The 17,980-nt window shown below is 38.8% G+C and overlaps 1 protein-coding gene across 1 annotated transcript in view; it reads right to left on the reverse strand.

Moving 5' to 3' along the window:
* COL12A1 (collagen, type XII, alpha 1) overlaps positions 1 to 17,980 on the reverse strand; it is an 88,819-nt gene that overhangs the window by 62,996 nt on the left and 7,843 nt on the right. The window contains exons 10-13 of the mRNA XM_009697683.1: positions 16,789 to 17,061; positions 15,565 to 15,837; positions 4,491 to 4,760; positions 2,331 to 2,597 (exon numbers count right to left, since the gene is read on the reverse strand). Coding sequence (XP_009695985.1) covers positions 2,331 to 2,597; positions 4,491 to 4,760; positions 15,565 to 15,837; positions 16,789 to 17,061 — 1,083 coding nt within the window. The remainder of the gene's footprint in view (positions 1 to 2,330; positions 2,598 to 4,490; positions 4,761 to 15,564; positions 15,838 to 16,788; positions 17,062 to 17,980) is intronic.

Here is a 17,980-nt window from a genome sequence, read left to right on the forward strand (position 1 = left end):
AAAAATCCATATGCAAATCCAGTATTAGTGGCAGTCCTAAACTCTTTCTGCCTTTATTTCGACATCAAGACGAGTATCAACAGGTGAAAGGTGAGATTCACTTCACTTAATTTCAGTTATCTAACCAATAGGTATGTGGGCTAAGTTTGTTATCAAGGCTCCCTCTACAGTCAACAGACTGAGGGATAGATAGCAATTCATCTCACCTATCTTAAACATCCATCTGATCTTACAATAAATGTGGACTAACCACCGTCAGTCCTTCTCTCTGTTATGGAGAAAGACTAGATGGCTAGCTTAGACTAGCCCTCTCTCTTTTAAATGGCAACAAGTAGGTGACCAATATAGACCAAAAGAGAGAAATGGAAGTAACTTCCTCTCAAATCAACCCTGGAAAAATCAGAATTTACTGCAGGCAAAAGTCACACCCAGCCAGCACTCAGTTACCGATATCACTTCTCAAGCTGTTTCCTCCTCATAACTCGGGGTCCCAGAGGTCAGAGTATGGAGAGGGTGGAAGCAAGGACCCTTTCATAGAAAATGTCCTGCCGACAGTCCTCTCCCTTTACAGGCTCAGGGCCTGGCAGCTCGAGCAACTTCACCAACCACAGGTGTGGCAGTATGTCAAAAAATAATTCTTTAGAGGAGTGCCAGCCAAACAGCTTGAGGCTTTTAGGTCAAGGGCAACTTCCTCTGAAGACGAAGAGCTACCCAGTGCAGGTCAGTACTCACAGAGTGGTTAACAAGCCTGCCGCTAGCTTCTGCATTGCTTTTGCTTTTGTGTAAATCTAAAGTGCAGTTGTAGAAAATACTGCAGCAGTGTAATCTCAAAGTTGCAAAAATGGGAATTAGAGTAAAGAGAAAGTGACCACTATAGCTTTGGAGTGAAAAGGCCAAGGGGAAAACAAAAAAAGAGTTTGTGTTATCCCTGTGCCTATGCAATTGTCTAACTATAGTTGAAAGCTCATAAATGTCCTCAGAATGTGGATTCTGCTGAGGAACAGTAGACACACTCCCACTCACATGGAAAAATACAGCCTCTCGGTCTCATCTTCCATGACCCTCCTCCCTGAATTATCATGACAGCTTCAACTAACAAGATCACACAGGCTCCAGTTGCTTCCAAAGAGCGATTACCACCACAACTATTTACAATGAAAGCAGAGAGGCATATCCGTATCAAGATGAACAGGTCAAAAATCAAAAGCAGATGGATGATCTGAGATTTATCTCAGTATAATTTTCAAGATTGGAAAACTAGGTGTTGGTCAAGAGCCAATCAAGTTTTTATGACTCCTCTACATCAACCACGTTTTAATTTAAAAAGAAATCTTCCTTCAGTAACTGAGGTTTCAATATCTCCACTGTTAGGAGACTTGTTTCTCACTTCCTGTCTTCATTCAATATGACACATGTTGAGAGAACAGAGAACGGCATGAAGTATTGTTGAAGTACGGTTGGACTTGATGATCTTTGAGGTCTCTTCCAACCATAATGATTCTATGATTCTATGATTCTATTTACATAAGCTCTCAGTGTCCTGGTTTGGCACTAGTCCCACATGGGCAGAAACATCTTGAAAAAAAATTCTCTTTTGGTAACCGCTCTCTATCTATGGAAGCAGAAAACTGACTCTAAATCTGGTTGATTTGATCTGGATATCAAGAGAACATTTCCTTACAAAACGAAAGACCATCATCAGATATATACTAAAGGCAGAGTAGAAAATGAGTTTTGCTTTCACCACAAAAATCCCCTCGCCAGGACTTAATAAATGTTTTAGAGTTTCAGTTTCTGAGAGAGAAGACAGCTTGTCCAAAAGACTGTGGTCTCTGAGGTCAGGCTTCCACTGATAACTCTTCAGAATAATTTACTCCCCCTTTTTATTACCTCGGGTTTGCCACAGAAAATATGATGACAAATCTAAGTAACAGGATGCTGGGTAGCTATTTAATAAATGCCCACCACCAAAAGGCAAATTATGAAACAACCGACAATACTTGATCAAGTAGTCTGTTGATACACTGTCTTCCTCACAAAACACCTTGCTTTGACTTCTGATGAGCGTTTCAAAACAAGTCCAGTATTTTCAACCAGATTCTACACCATACTTACACCTTCAATATCAACAGCAAAAAGCTGTGCTCAGGCTATGCCATAGTGAAGTTTCCAACAAATCAAACTCTTTTCTTAACCGGTAACATTTTCTTCAATTTGCCTGTTAATTCCTGATCTTGGCAGACTCCATCATACTTTTCTACGTATCATGACTATTAACTTTAAGCACAAAACTTTAATTATCACATCCTGCACAAGCTTGTGATACATACCTGTTGTTCCTTCTGCTTTTCTTGATTTTCCTTGTCCAAAATCATAAATTGGAACAACACTGAGGTCATATGTAGTTCGCGGCTTAAGTCGCTTTAAGACTATGCTTGTAGCAGGAGCATTTACTCTTCCAAACATCTGTCTTCCTCCACTGCGTGGTCGGTAGTACACACGATAAGACAAGACTTTTCCGGGTGAAGGCTGCCATGTAACTCTCATTGTATTTTCTGTCTCGTTGTCTACTGTCACAGTCCTGGCATCTGGTGACACTTTTCAGTGTAAAAATACGGATAAATGTTTACTTTGTCACATAAAGATATATTCAAATGCATATTTACAAAATTAATTCTGTTGTATTAAAAAAAAATTGCCCTCTTTAAAATTACAGTATTTGATTGCGGGGAAGACACAGGGGAATCTCACAAGCCATTGTTAAATTATTTTTTAATTGTAATGGAATAAACAAACATAAGTGTGCTTTCCACTACAGAGAAAAAAAAAAAAGAGAAGTATAAATTACACAATGATACAGCATAACTGGGAGTTTTATTTAGTCATACTTTTCAGTAATCTGTTAAATAATGGATTCCACACACTTAAATGAAAGTGATAAATTATATAGGCATTGGTTTTTTATGAACACAACGTCGCATAGAGTTAAGATTTTCTAAGTTTTGAGTATACAGATCTGATAAGGTACTGGTAAATACCTAAACTGCTGGGTGTTGGGCTCCATACAAACTTTCCTGCAAATAGCGGTGAATAATTTTCCAAGCATTTGGAAAGTCACTCATCACTATTTGCAGGATAGTGTATGTGCTGAATGAAATAAGCACATGGACTAATAAAGCATTTTCTCTACAAATTGCAGCATTAGGCTTCTAAGAGATATTTTCCAGACTATACAAATGTTACAAATGATCTGAAGTGAACTGAAAGGTATGTAATGCTGGCTGTCAGCCGGAATGAGCCATCTAGGTTTTGGCAAAACAGAACCTTCTTGGCATGCCAGAATCAGTCAGTATTTCATCACACACTAAGGTAGGCTTTGCAGGCTGCAGTATCCTCTCCCAGTCCTAGGAACTGAGAATTTCTAATTGTTTGTACCAGAAAGATGCAATGTTTGTTAGTCTCAGGTCTGGGTCTATTGATAGGCCTGACAGCAAGTTCCCTCAGGCAGCACATTGAGAGATGCAACAAAAGCTACCTGGAAAAGGCAGGCAGCTAATGCTGCTGTTCTTGAAGAAAGAGGGAAGATGCGGGACAGCAATCTGCTTTGACTCTGGGGAGCCAGCTCTTACCAATGGTAGCAATCACTACTCTTGTGAGACCTTAAGAGCAACTGTACTGGGTCAAGGACAAAGGTTAACACAGTTCAACAGCCTGTCTCCAACAGTACTCAAAACAGATGCTTAGGAAAGAGTGCAAGAACATGTAAACATACATGATGCTTCCCCAGAGCACTCCCTGAGCCTTCGTCGTCACATGGGCCCTTTAGGTAAACAACTGAAACATCAAGGCTGATCCAGAGCATCACTTCATTCACTCTGGCTCCTCTACTTGCCAGTTCTTGCTATAAAGCAAGAAGCTATCCCTGGCCTCTCCGTGGTTTTTACTTTGCCTACGCTGCAGGAGAGGCTTGAGCCTGCTTTGACTAAATCTACATAATGTTTAGCAAACAAGAAAAAAGAAGAGCCACAGCAGAGGTAAAAAATGGAACACCAAAACCACCCAGTGAGCCTCAGTTTGAGGACTGTGAAGACTGGGAGGGGCAGTATCTTGGAAAGGAAATTCATTGATTCTGTGGGAATTTACCCCATTTTTCCTCCTTTCTCTATCCATAGCATTTCTTCCACCTGATTTGCAACAGTCACACCGAACCTATGAAAGGCTGGCTTCAGAGTAATTTGCAGACAAAATCACACCCTAAATTGGAAGCAATCCTTGCTGAATCCAAAGCTACATGACATAGAATAGATTTTTCCTTTCTATTAATGGTCAAATAAAAGCCAGAATTGACTGATCCAAGGTGGCATTTTGGTTTGGAGGGACTTTTCATGGAAAAAAAAGGTGAAGAAAAATAAGGTAAATTTTCTTTAACATATGATAATCTCATCAAGAACAGAATTTTACAAACAGTGGTAATGTTGTACTACACTCACCATCAGTAAAAGCCTCTCCTTCTACTGGATCTCCTTCTCCACTGCTATAGGTTGCATATACTGAAATCCTGTATTTAGTCTCTGGCTCCAAGCCTTCTAGCACAGCATCCACTGTATTGCCAGGGACTCTCTTCTCTCCCATTGTATCATCATAAAGTGATTTCCATACTATCCTATAATCATTAACTGCTCCTGGAGCTGGTGTCCATGATAACCCAACTGTAGTGTCAGTTATGTCTGTGGTAACCAAATTACGCGGTGAACCACGTTCTGCAAGAAAGAAAACAGCAAACTGTAAAATACAAACAGCAAAATGGAAAAGTAAAATGATCATATGAGCAAAATCCCATAGTTTCAATAGCATACATTTGATGAATTTTTCAACACAATGCTTAAAGCTAACTTTAGACTATGAATGAACCTATCCCTTACCATGCAAGATACTTACCAATTTTGCTTTAGACTGTGCAAAATAAAAATGGCATTAACCAAAGACTTGGAATGAAGCCAGTGTTTAAATGTGCTGCAGCTCATTTAGGTAGGTCTTAACCCTCAAGTAAATAATTTTGTTTCATTCATTCACCTTCATCCTCACGTGTATAATTTTTTTCTGGGGTGTAAATAAAGGAAACTTTTGCCTGAGTCACAGTCCTTTCTCTCACAACCTTATCTTCTTACTTGAGTACTATTCTTTTCTTCCAGACTATCACTTGCCAGATCTATCAGCTATTTCATGTTTACAACTAATTTGCAGTGTGTTTACTTCATGCCACAGTTACAGTAGAAAACAGTCTCCGTCTTTCCACTCAGACGTGTACCTCTTTCCTCCCTGTAGTTTGTTCCAGCCAACTTGGAACAAAGGAAACAGTTCGTTAGTCTGTGAAATCCAGTTGTCGGATGCATGAGTCTCACCTAACACACCAGAGTAATTCCACTGCTTAAAAATGGAGGTCATTAGTCTAAAGTGGTGCAGCAAAAGGAGTGCTTCTGTTTAATGTTTAACATACATTTATAACATATGTTCAATTTTCCTGTTGCAGTGGTTGGCTTTTGATGGCAGGAAAGGAGCGCTGACTGGTGGGTTTAATGCAATGGCTTCACTGTAGCAAAATCTGCAAAAGAGATCTACAAAACCTCCAAGAAGCACTCAGTTCTTTGATGTGTATTCTCTGTGGCCTTTCTCAACGTACAGGGCATTCGACTGCTTAGCAAGAGAACTTAAACACTTCAGGCGGCCTCATGGCGTCATAGTGAAGTTTTACCTGCATTGATAAAAATATATCCCTGTAGTATACCACAGCAGCCACAGGACCAGATTCAAAATTATTTAAACACAGAGAAATTCAGGACCTATCCAATTTCCACTGCTTAGGCTCATTGCAAGGACAGACCTCACTGTTTTCAGAAGTCTGAAGCAGTTTCAGTCCAAGACTGAGCAACAAGTTGCTCAAAGTCATATACTGTGCTTTCGCCTTTCAGATATGTTTGTCTTTCACATCCACTGCAACATTTCCAAACATAATCCCACTGGAGCAAACAGGACTACCTGCAGAAAGCTTCAATTTGGAAATATCTCATTGCCGGCACAGCTTCATTAAAACTGAGCCAAAAATTCCCACTTGGCTTAATGATGAAAGGAAATTAATATCAACCTATCTGAAAACAATGCTTACAGTATAATAGAGATTCATTGGCTACACAGATTACAGAATCAGAGGTACCACTCCAGTCACAAAGCTGACTCTCAAACACAGCTAATAGAGCATGTAATAGAATTCCTTTGTGTTCTGGGCTTTTTCTGATTTTAATTCACAGTCTTGTGAGTCCCATCATGTTTTTCTGGAGACAATTCTTTTTCCATCCTAACTCTGCATCAGTTCTTACAATTTTACTCTTCAAACCAATTTCTAGCCTCATAATATAAATCACCATAATTTATGGCATCTTCTCTTCAAAAAAAGGTTAAGATCTAGAGATTTTGGTAAAGTTCATTTGTTTATCATTTCACAACAATAGCAGTTGCATATAGTGAAAAGGCCTGATTCAGCTCATGCTTCATGAATTCTCACTAAATTCACTGACTGTATTAAATGAAGGCCAGGGCAGAATCTAAACCAAAGACCAATTTTCCTGGAAGCCTGAAAAAAAGATTTGCCTTCAAAAGTAAATTACACCATTTTTTCTGTCTGCTCCTAAGCTTCTACTCCCAAATCTTGGCTTTTTCATACAATAAAAAAAATATTAAGGCAATCCAAATGGAAAAAATATGGAAAACCTAACTTGATAGAATGCACAGATGTCTCACAATAAAAACCTTTCTTTCCATATTTTAATGTAATATAAATATACAAGTCACTTTATTTTGGCTACTTTAAAACATGGCTCTGCCACAACATGATTTCAGTATTAAAGTATCTGCTACCACAGCACAATTTTTTGCAAGTCTACTCTTGGATGCCTCAGCTAATGATATATGTTGGAAACACAGCAAAAATAACTGCATATTTAAAACTGTTATTGATTAAGTCATTATTGAGGTCATTAAATAACAGAGGAAAATAATTCATTTGGAATGGACTGTAATGAACACCAGTTACTGTACTATGTTAGTTCTGAAAGAAATATTCTTTGGAACTAAATGTCTTTTTTATAAGGCAAGGTAAGAGAGGGAAAAGGGACTGGGATTCCTACCAAACCACTAGAACTAAATGGAAAATTTTTACTTCAAACAGTTGGAAACTGCTGACAAGACAACTTACCTACTAAGGGAAATTAGAATTTTTATATGTTACACTGCAACTGGGAACATTTCTTTAACATAACACATTAATTTGATTTGCACCTCATGTGTGAGGTGGAAGTTCACTGACAGCTTTTTTTCTGCTTCACTGGATCTCCCACAAGTGTTTTTGTGTTAGGGGAACAGCTGGGTTTAAGATGCAATCCAACTGTAAGTCTTAAATTATTAGGATTCCATCAAATACTATCTAAGCTGCTACACTCAGAGTCAAGAAACATATTTATGCTTTATAATAACACTGGTATAATGTAGTCACCAGTAAACATACAATTAGACCTATGAGATATTTTTCCCTTGGATTAAAACTAATTACCTAGTTACCTTGCTTACGTTTCGCAAGAAAAAAAAAATAATCTACAACTGTAACACCTAAGCAGTCATTCTGTTCTTTCGTTCACGTGTTCAGAAATGCTTGTTGTACACCTGCTTCTTGTCTGTTTGTTTAAACAGGATGGATAAGGAGCATGGGAAGACAATGGACACTGTAAGAAAGAAAAGTGCTGGCTGGCTGGCTTGCAAGTGGTTGTCAAAAGACTTCTGCTTTTTCCTGACTAGAAACGGAAGCTGAAGCATGGTCATCACATCACACCACCCCCAAGTCATCAGCAAGTCAGGAAGCAGTTGGTTTTTGAAAATTATGCCCTAACAGGCACTAGGTCCTACGATGGTTTGGAGCACCAAACCAGCTGGTGTAAGCACAGCTGTAAGCCATGGTGAGTACACACAGAGCAAAACAACGTGCTTGCACAGACAGGTCAAACCCCTGCCTGGGCGAGCAAGCCAGTCACCAGTTTCAGGCTATCAGATTCTCTTCAGCAGCCTTTAGCTCAGAGCTGGTCAGCCTACAGTCCCTTGTACATCTCTACCATCACTCAGTGCAGACACACAAAAATTAACTTGTTAACTTTCAGTTAGGTGCTTTTACACCCAGTTCTGGACTTCTGCAATGTCCAGTTTCCATACTAAGTTTTTCCACTATAGTATGCCAGAGGCACAATATAATATTAAAGCCGTTTCCCTGCATCCTCTTGGCTCACTTCCCATAGCTCTCCAGCAATCACTGCTGTTACTGAACACAAGACTGTGAATCAGCTAACATCAAAATGTTGACATTCACAAAAATCAAATGGCCTTATTCAAATGGCTTTTCCCCTCAGAAACATTTACACAACTCCAGCTGATTTCATCGGGAGTTGGACATGCAGTTTGGGTCCAAAGTTTAAACAATTTTCTGCATGTGCTCTTAAAGTCAGCTTTCAAAAATCAACCTGCAGCGGTAAATTCCACGCAGAGCGTGTTTCACTTAAGTTAAACACAGGATTGATCTAAGCCAGCATCCTAAAGCATCAGAATCAACTATTTAAATGAACCTTCTCTTGCAAAGGCATATACCAAAATTTTACAGCCTGAGTCCTGCCTTGTTTACAATGGGATGCGTCAGGAGTGTCCCATTAAGTCAGTGGGCTAGGTCATCGCAGCCAAGGATCCAAGCGCGCGCATCAGATGAGATGGTAGCAGAATCACTTTAAGGTTTTACTCCAATGGTCAAGCTCTCCTCAGCCTTGGAGGAGGCACTTACTTTGGTCGGCTGATATCCTTCCCTCAGAGCCACAAGGCAGCTGGTTACCCTAGGAGTACCAGCCCTCAGGCACATAAAGAAGGGATGTGGACATGGTGCAGGGAAGAATCAAGGACTTGCTACACAAATGGAATGCTCCCTTGACCCTGTTAGAGCCAGTTTCTTCCTCTTCTGCTTCTGGGAATGCAGAAAGGTGAGAAGATGCAAACCAGGAGGGTTCTGACCCAAAACAGAGGGACTTTGGCCAGAGCACTCCTGAGTCCCTGCTCTAGGATAAAGCCAACAGGAATTCATACTCAGTCCGTTCAATATTTTATCTGTCTTCTGTTGGAAAAGTTAATCAGTTAACACTACTCTCAACTGTCTAGAAATATCATTTTATTATTCACTCAACCTTCCCCTGTGTTAATTTTTTTTCTGATATATTCTGTTTCCAATATAAAACAAAGATAATTTTCCACTGATTATCAAAAGTCAATTTCAAATGTCAGACTCAAAAATCTTGGAATGTGTAATTTTAAAAATGCGTGAAACAGCATTAAATCTCCTGAGGACACTGAGTCCTTGTTTCTGTCAGGACGGAAGCAGCACGATGCAGTCTGAACATTACGTAAAGTCCCTGTGATATGCTAAAAAACTCATTGTAAGAAAATGTCACTTGAATTTGTACTATTCTGCCTGTAGGAGGTCATTCATTTCTAAAGCATTCTTATGTTACTATAGCAACAGCAAAAAGAAATCATTTATTTACCAAAGAACTACTATCCATTTTGTGACAAAAAAAAAAAGAGCTCCCCCTCCCAAAAAATCCCCAGGCCTAAGCTCTAAGAAATTTATACAACAGAAAACAACTTAAACCTGAAGAGTGACTCAGTCATGACAACTTTTTTTAATATACTGCTTTAGCACAGCCCAATTCTTACAGCACAAATAGCTACACATCAAACAGGATGACGGGTTTGGGGCCTATATCACTGAAACAGAAAGTTTCTTTTTCGAAAGGGGAAGAGACTATGGCATAATTATCTCTCAAATTTATCTCCTGAATATAATACGCTACCTCTCTTGTTGTTTATTCTAAAATATACAAAGGTAAGAAATAAAATGGGTTAACATCTTTCCTAATGTAGACTAGGAACTTCACTGATGTAAGTGGAAATATTTTGAAATTTCTCAGTGCAAGTAAGATGGGAATCTGACCACTGAATCTTTTTTCTGAAAGAAAGGCTTTTTTCTAAATTTCTCTGAAATTCATATTGAAAAGTTTAATGACTCCCCTGCTTAGAGTCAGTAACTGAAATATTCTTAAAGCTGTTCTGAAAAAATATATAACTGCCAGCAAAAGGACACTTATAAAAAAGATCTGCATCTTTCAAACTTTTCAGACATTCGTTAGGATTAAACATTTCTGTGTAGATTGCTTAATCTAGCAATGAATTTGTTTCTTTTTAAAACAACTGCAAACTGTGAAAGTTAATCTGTTTAACAGCTAATGTACAGTATGTTCTTCTCATCTGACAGCATGCCTTTGGGCAAAAAACCAAATTCTTGCCAGACTTACAACTACCTCTCTTATTAAAAAACAGATTAGAAAAACAGTAGCTCTTGCAAACTGCTCACTATCTGTTGCATTTACACCCACTGCCCTTACTATCTTTATCATTATTTCTGGTGTGTGATGACCTGCACTGATATAATTTACTTTAGCAGCTTCGATGACTTTGGGTGAGCTGAGGGGAATCACAGCCAACAAACTATGTCTGAGGAAAAATTTTCCATGGCACCTTTATAGAAGGGCTCCAACCAAAGGTGCCTAGTGATGGATCACCATGCACTTTTGAAAGTAAGAGGATAAAAGTGGAGAGTTTTCTACAGCACATATTTTACACATGCAGTTATGTTTAATGTAGTATGAAATATAAAGCTCTAGAACTTTCACCTCTGGACGGTACTTCATAACTGCAGACAAAATCAGCCAGTGACTGAAAGAGGCTGCATAAAAGATCAGAGCACTATAAATTTCCTAAAATGTGGATTACTGAAGGAGGAGAGCATACTCCTTCAACAAAGGGGCAACAACATTGTTTCCCTTTTCCCACTCCACAAACACAAAAAAGAAAAAAAAAAACACATTCTCTCCAAATAACAATTACCTGCATGGTATGGAACAGCATCCTCAGAAATGAGTAATTTTCTGATTACTCATTTGTTAAACTCTCTATACCCTGTTGTCTGTGAACAGTTCATAAATTTCTGATCCTCTGGCATGTGTTTATCTTTGGGTTGGACCAGATAGCTATGCAAACAGTTTATAGAAGAGATTATTCTACATTTACTTGGGGGAGTATTTGCCCTCTCTGTTTTATGCAGAGAAACAATAAAGGCAAGTATATACTTAGCAAAAAGAAAAACAAAAGGAGAAGCAGAGATTACCCAGCTGGTAAATGATATCAAGTACACAGAATGATTGCTGGGTTTGTGCGGACTGATTTTCTTGAGTATCTTGAAACAAACAAGCCCCTTCAAAACACTGAAAAACTGCCATGCAGAGCAAAGCAGAAGAAGAGGAGGAACTTCCAAGAGCAATTTGTAACTGCTCCAAAATAATTTGGAGATAACATACACAACTGAAGGACCTTCAATGAATGCCTGGACAGATATGTTCTTGCAAATCATGTTAGAGCAGTCTAAAAAATACTAGTTTTTGCTCTCTTTGCTGAAGGCTGCCCTTGCAACCAAGATACAGCAACTGCCCATGTGAGTTCTCCTACTACATGCAGAGCAAAATAAATCATTACTGAAGGCAGTAAGAATGTTTGCCTACACCCTTAGTCACAGGGGACCACTTAGTGACTCAGTAAAATTCCATAAACATCTGAGCGCTTGTATTTTTCATTTCCTGCCACTTGACTATACAATAGCTGGAGAAGCTACTGTATCCAGCTCCTTTTTTCTCACTTTCTCATTAGTGCTGAAATATTCACTACACCCAAACTGATTTCTCTTAGACTATGTATCAATATCATAAACTAAGAACTGTCCCAGTTTGAAAGGCAATGAAGCCTAGCTCTTGATATGATGATGAACTGAAGTGGCCAGCAACTATGGCATCACTGACTGAATAGGTTTGGTGAGAATTCATACGGTAAAGACATCAAGTAAGCCCCGTGGGGATTCCTGATACAGGAAAATACTTAAGTGCTCAGTACTTCAGTGATGTTGGCAATGAAAAACACACACCGCACTATTTTGTCTCTCAGACACTACAGCTCACGGAAAAACTAACTGAAATACTAAACACTTTTTTATGCTTCCTTTCACAGCTTTTTTGTCATTACTGTTGATGAGTTTTTTTCTCCAGGAGTTAAGATCTGTCCCACTCCCAGCCTCAGTCAGACCAGTTATTTCAGCTCATAGTCAAGTATTCACTTCACTGACCCATGTAATTTTTCATCCCAGTCCAACAATATTTATTTTAGCTTCACAGGCAGCATGACTTCTTTTTTCAAGTAAACTTCTATACTAAGCTTTGAAGTTTGAATGTTACCTTTCAGTTCCAAAATTGCAACCCTTTTATTCTTAATTGTCTGTCTTTCCTCAAAGGTTTTGTCTTTTTATCCTTCAGTGAAGTAAGACAGTACCATACAGTGAAATATTGCCTTCTATGTACTTCAACAGATATTCTGAGAACCTTTCACATCATTAGTCAGAGACTCTTTTAAAATATCTATGGACCATGTCCAGAGAGTTGTAGCCTAATTCAAGTATTTTTATTACCCCATGAAACTGCAGATGTGCTGATTACTGAAATATACAGTGGATGCTCCATGAGGAAACATCACGGTTTAGGTCTCTGCTGTCACGCAAACAGAAATTTGTATTCTATTCTTTACCTTTGATCACCCAGTAATGACTGACATCTGTATATGCTCTTACTAATACTTTATCTACCCAAGAAAAATTTAATAGACAGCTTTAATATGAAAATGTTTTCTGGAGTGCGCCCTAATAGGAATTTCAAATCCAGCTGAATCTTCAAAGGATATGCATTTGAGTCACAAAGCTATACCTGTCAAAATGGTAAAAGTAATTTTTAATTTGGTTTTCTTTCAGCTGAGGAAGTGAATAAAAAGTAATTCAGTTAAGTGACAGGATGCTCATTTATTCATATTTAGGCCAAGACAAAATGTGTCACAGAATTCTTTACATAAGGTTTTAATTCAGTTGCTTAGAGTAAAACCTCTTACAGGAATGCTTCTGTGTCCTTTTGAGTGCAACATCCATTTTAAACTCCATCTGGTTGCATACAAACCCATTCCTGAGCTACAGTCAATTACCCATTTAAATTCTTTGACTCTCTAACCAACTTTCAGAAGATGTTTTTCTTCTTATTGACAATATATCACTGCAGAAAGTCCAAATCAGAATCAGAGCCCTCCGGGGGGCAGGGGGGGTGGCACTGAAAGGACAAGACAGCCTCTACCTGAGATTGAATTCTGGTCTTCTGATGAGACTGTCTTTTCAATTCTGCTGTATTTCATTCTCTGCTCTCTCTATTTAGAATGTGTTTTTAAGGCATTGCCTACAGCTTCATTTAAAGACTTTTGTATCACTCATGTTTTATGATAGGGTAAAAAGCTAAGCTTATTTTACAATTTTGAAACATTTGATCTCTCCAGAGCACCATGTTAATAAAGAGTCTCTCACAGGTTTACTACAAAGACACTCAGTGAAAACCTTTCCATCAAATGTAAACAGTTAACTTGGTCAACCCTTCACTAAAATTTGGGGCATCTCCCTAAGGAAGCGGACAATTCAGTCTGTTTAACAGAGAGACAGAGGCCTCTCAAGATTTGCAAAGGAAGAACGAGGCATTCCTCTCTCCACTGACCGCACAGAGACAAAAGCAGGGGTGTCAGGCTCCTCTGTCCACTTGGGATCCAGTCTGCTCTTGTTCTGAGAGTGGAATTTGCATTCCTGGATGTACAGTGGCTCAAGTTCAACAGAAAGAGTAAAGGAGACTCTTGCCCAGCATATACTACAGCCTTGTGAATCTGCTGGGATGTGGAGATGTGAATTCAAACTCTCCTGCACTGAGTAAAGCCTACACCTCCATGCTCCCTCTTCCCTCCAAAAAAAAGTGTTAGACCCAGTAGAATACCATACAAAACAGCAGTAGAATACCATACAAAAGGAAGTGGCAGCACCACCACCAACAGGGAAGTTCAGTAAGTCCTGATCACCTCTGGCTTTTCTGGAGGACATGGGCAGAATCCAGCTACCTGTTCTCCTCTACCTGGATCTCAGCAGTGTTCTGGGCAGGAGATAGGTTCTTTTCTCTTATAAAAGGAGCATTTTGGAACTTGCATGGTTAGGTAAAGCGAGGGAGTTAGGGAACTTTCAGCACGAATTGTAAGGTGCCTGATTCTCTGGCAGCTGCATCCTGTCTCAGTGTAAGCAGGTGGATTAGATCGTTGTCTGAAACTTAGTGGGGTGGGTAGGGGGTTGGTGCCTAGCTCTCAGTTGCTCCTTCTATGGTCAATAGACAGAGAAACGTTCCTTTGAAGGAAAAATGAGATCTGAGATTGACTACCTGCCTTCTGGAAGTATCTGCCTTTCTTCATCAACCACAAAAGAATCCTAGAGAGTCCTGTAAACTGCAGTGTTCAAATAAGTGCCTAAATTTTAGCGGGATGAATTCAGCACGTTGGTGCTGAATCACTGGCAATGATTTTTTTTTTTTTTTCCAATTTCTTATTTAAAGTAGGTTTTCTGGTTTGTTTCCTAACCTATGTCATAAACAAAAATTTAAACTGATGGAGAAACTGAAAGCCAAGTATATCCTTACTATAACCCCATTAGCGTCAATGGGCAAGTTTTAATTCCACGTAATTCATCTCTAAGATGTTTTCAAGTGCCGTGCCTACACAGCTGCAGTGCCAGACTTTAGCAACACATACCTGGCCAGCACATAGCACAGTCACACTTCCTTTCATGGCCTAGGAAGCAGCTTTCCCTGTCCTCTGACAATTAGCAGATGACACTGAGAATGCCCACAGAGAAGTCTGGGAAATTCTCTGTTCAAAAGCAGAGCAAGAGCAGCCTCCCCTCCTTATAAGAAAGTTTTTGGCTCCAACTAATGCTTTTGCCACCATTCTGTTAGTGCTTAGCTCCAGGTTCTTACTCCTATTAGTTAAATGCAGGATATGAGTCATTATTCTTATGCCTAGACTAGATGATGCTTCTCTAATGCAAAAATGGTCCCTGAACATCTTTCAATCTCAGTACAGTAGAAACTCTGCAAATTTTCAAAAGGATGAGATTGTTCTTAACGTAACAGGCTTAATTAATGGGGTTAAACTATCTGCCACTAAAACTGCTCAGAAGCTGAGAGTTATAAGACAAAATATTTGACTGAGGCTGGTGTGGAAGTACAGTCAGTTTTGATTGGGGCTTCTGGCAATACCTTTTTCAAGAGACCCAGAATCCCCTCCACAACCAGTGATTTGACCTCACTGTTTTCTCTGATGTATAGTAGGTTTGGAAAAATCCTTGTAAAGTAGGAGAATGAATTTACGCCTATTTTTCATTCACATACGTACTTCTACAGAAAACTCAGGAAGACAGTACACTTTAAGACACCTTAAACATCAATCAAATAAATGAATGACTGTACAGAAACAATAAATAATTACCTTCAAGTGTTTCTCCCTCTCCAGAAAGGGCCTCTCCTGCTCCAGAGGCATACAAGGCGGACACAGTCAATGCATACCTAGTGGCTTGGTCTAAGCCTTTCAGCACTTTAGAGGTTGTGTCACCTTTCACCGTCACTTCCTTAGTTTCACCTCCTGCGACTGGAGTGTATGTTATAAAGTACTGCTGCACTTTGCCAGGAGCAGCACCCCAAGACAGCTTCATTGTTGACGTTGTAGCATCAGAAACTCTCAAATTTCTTGGATTTCCTCGGACTGCACATGTCAAAAGATGTTGAAAATAAGTTGAAGCGAGCTTCATTTCTTGGTTTATTCTTTAGGTTGCCACAACACAGGACTTAATGCTGAAAAAATAATTCCTGAATACCCTGCACTAACACTGCTGCAGTATAACTTCACTGTAATCAGGATTGTACGATTCCATCCCCACCCTCCTTCGGCAAAAATGCCCAATAAAGTCTTTTTGCTCCTATTTCTTTCTCTTAAAACAGACTCAATCCTGGAACACTTATACATACTAGCACCTTAATATATGCTCAACTTCAACACACCAACATCCATTTTGAAGTCACTGTCTGCAGAATCAAGTCAAAGATCACCAATGAAATGTGAAATCAACACATTACGGTTTCCTACAGAGTTCTTTTTGATGATAGTTTTTCTGATTTCTAATATTTAAAATCTCAGTGAAATTTCACCAGTGATCAGGACTTTCATACTGTCTCTGTACTCTTCAGTTTTTCTTTAATAAGGCATGATATCTGTTAAAGGATCATACATTTTCATACAAGTTTACAGTGATAACGGTAGTAAATTAAATGTTTCATTCATTCCTTGACAGCCATTTGGAATAAAGTGCAAACAGGGCCTGAATTTGCTGAAAAGAAATATCATTTATATCACTAACAATATGAAGAATCATGAGAACAATTAATTAAACACACAGGTAGATTCTTCACCCAAGTTACCTTGCCATATTAGGTGTTGCAGATTCAATAGACTATATTTTAAAATGAAATATTACAATTTATCAAATTGGTAATTGTCTTAAACTACCTCTCAACTAGGCTTGAGTAATTTTATAATTCCCTGTTCATATGGGATAATACATGTTGCCAATATGGGTTATTCTCTTTTCGGTATGAATATGTCAGCATGCAGGGAGTTCTTCTCAAGCTTACTACATTCACAGCACTGATCGTGTACCTTCATCAGTTTTTGCATATCCACTCAGTGAATTCCCAGGCCCAGACTGATACTCAGGAATAACAGACACTTCGTATCTTGTATCTTGGATCAAGTTCTGCAGAGTAGTTGATCTTTCGTTTGCCGAGACAGTCACTTGTCTCCTTTCTCCTCCAGTAAGTGGTCTATATACAAGCCTGTACCGTAGGACATTTCCTGGAGCTGGAGTCCAGCCAACTATAAAGCTATCTGTAGTTTCATCCGTTATCCTTAAGTTTCGAGGAGCACCTTTAACTACAAAAAATATAGACATGTAATTTGTAAATATTTGCTTTTAATCAAGTAGTATCTGAAGTGAAACCATTCCAATCATTCTGTTAGTTCATCCAGTTTACCAAAACAACAGCTTATATTGCCCTCCCATTGTTTTAAGGTACACAAACCATTACTTATTTCTGAAAATTTAGGGCCAGAGTTAAAATCAGCAGTGTAACAAAGCTGTTCCCAAAAGTACATTAATCTCAGTTTATACCACCACTTCTGAAACTTAAGACAGTCTGACTATGTTTAGCAGTAACAGTAGAATTGAACTGTGTAAGGAACATTTGGGCAGAGTGGGGAAATTTCTTAACACTACAAATCGTATAGATTTTTTTGCTACAGCCATTTGTTTCTGCACCACCTCCATTTACAGTGTGGGTTTTTATCAGTCCTAAGAGGAAAGAGCAATTAACAAAATTTCCATGCTGTTTCTTTTGCTCCCTTGGAACCATTTACATTGCCAAAGGTCACAAATGACAGCATGGAATAAGGAAAAAGAGTGGATCAATATTTTTAAAATCCTGATTTAGACTAGATTGAGTATTCAACTACTGGAATAAAATTTACGGTCATCCTTCTCTTTTAAATCACTGGAAATGCATCGTGGCAACTCTATCAATAAAAGTACAGCTACCATGCTTAAATTTACAGCCACTGATCACATAAACTCACACTGACATCAATGGAAGTTTTGAATCAGTGAGAGTTACTGGATCAGACCCATGAAGCTCTGATGAGAAACAGCTGACCAAAAACTCAGGCCTCTCTAAGCCTATGGTATATAAGACAGAATTTCTACTAACGTAAGTTAGATGTAGACACAAATGCAAACCTATGCAAATTACATAGGTACATGCTTAACTTTAAATATATTAAAGTGAACATGCATTCC

The sequence above is a fragment of the Cariama cristata genome, unplaced genomic scaffold (genome assembly GCF_000690535.1).
Source record: "Cariama cristata isolate BGI_N322 unplaced genomic scaffold, ASM69053v1 scaffold423, whole genome shotgun sequence".
Classification (NCBI taxonomy): domain Eukaryota; kingdom Metazoa; phylum Chordata; class Aves; order Cariamiformes; family Cariamidae; genus Cariama; species Cariama cristata.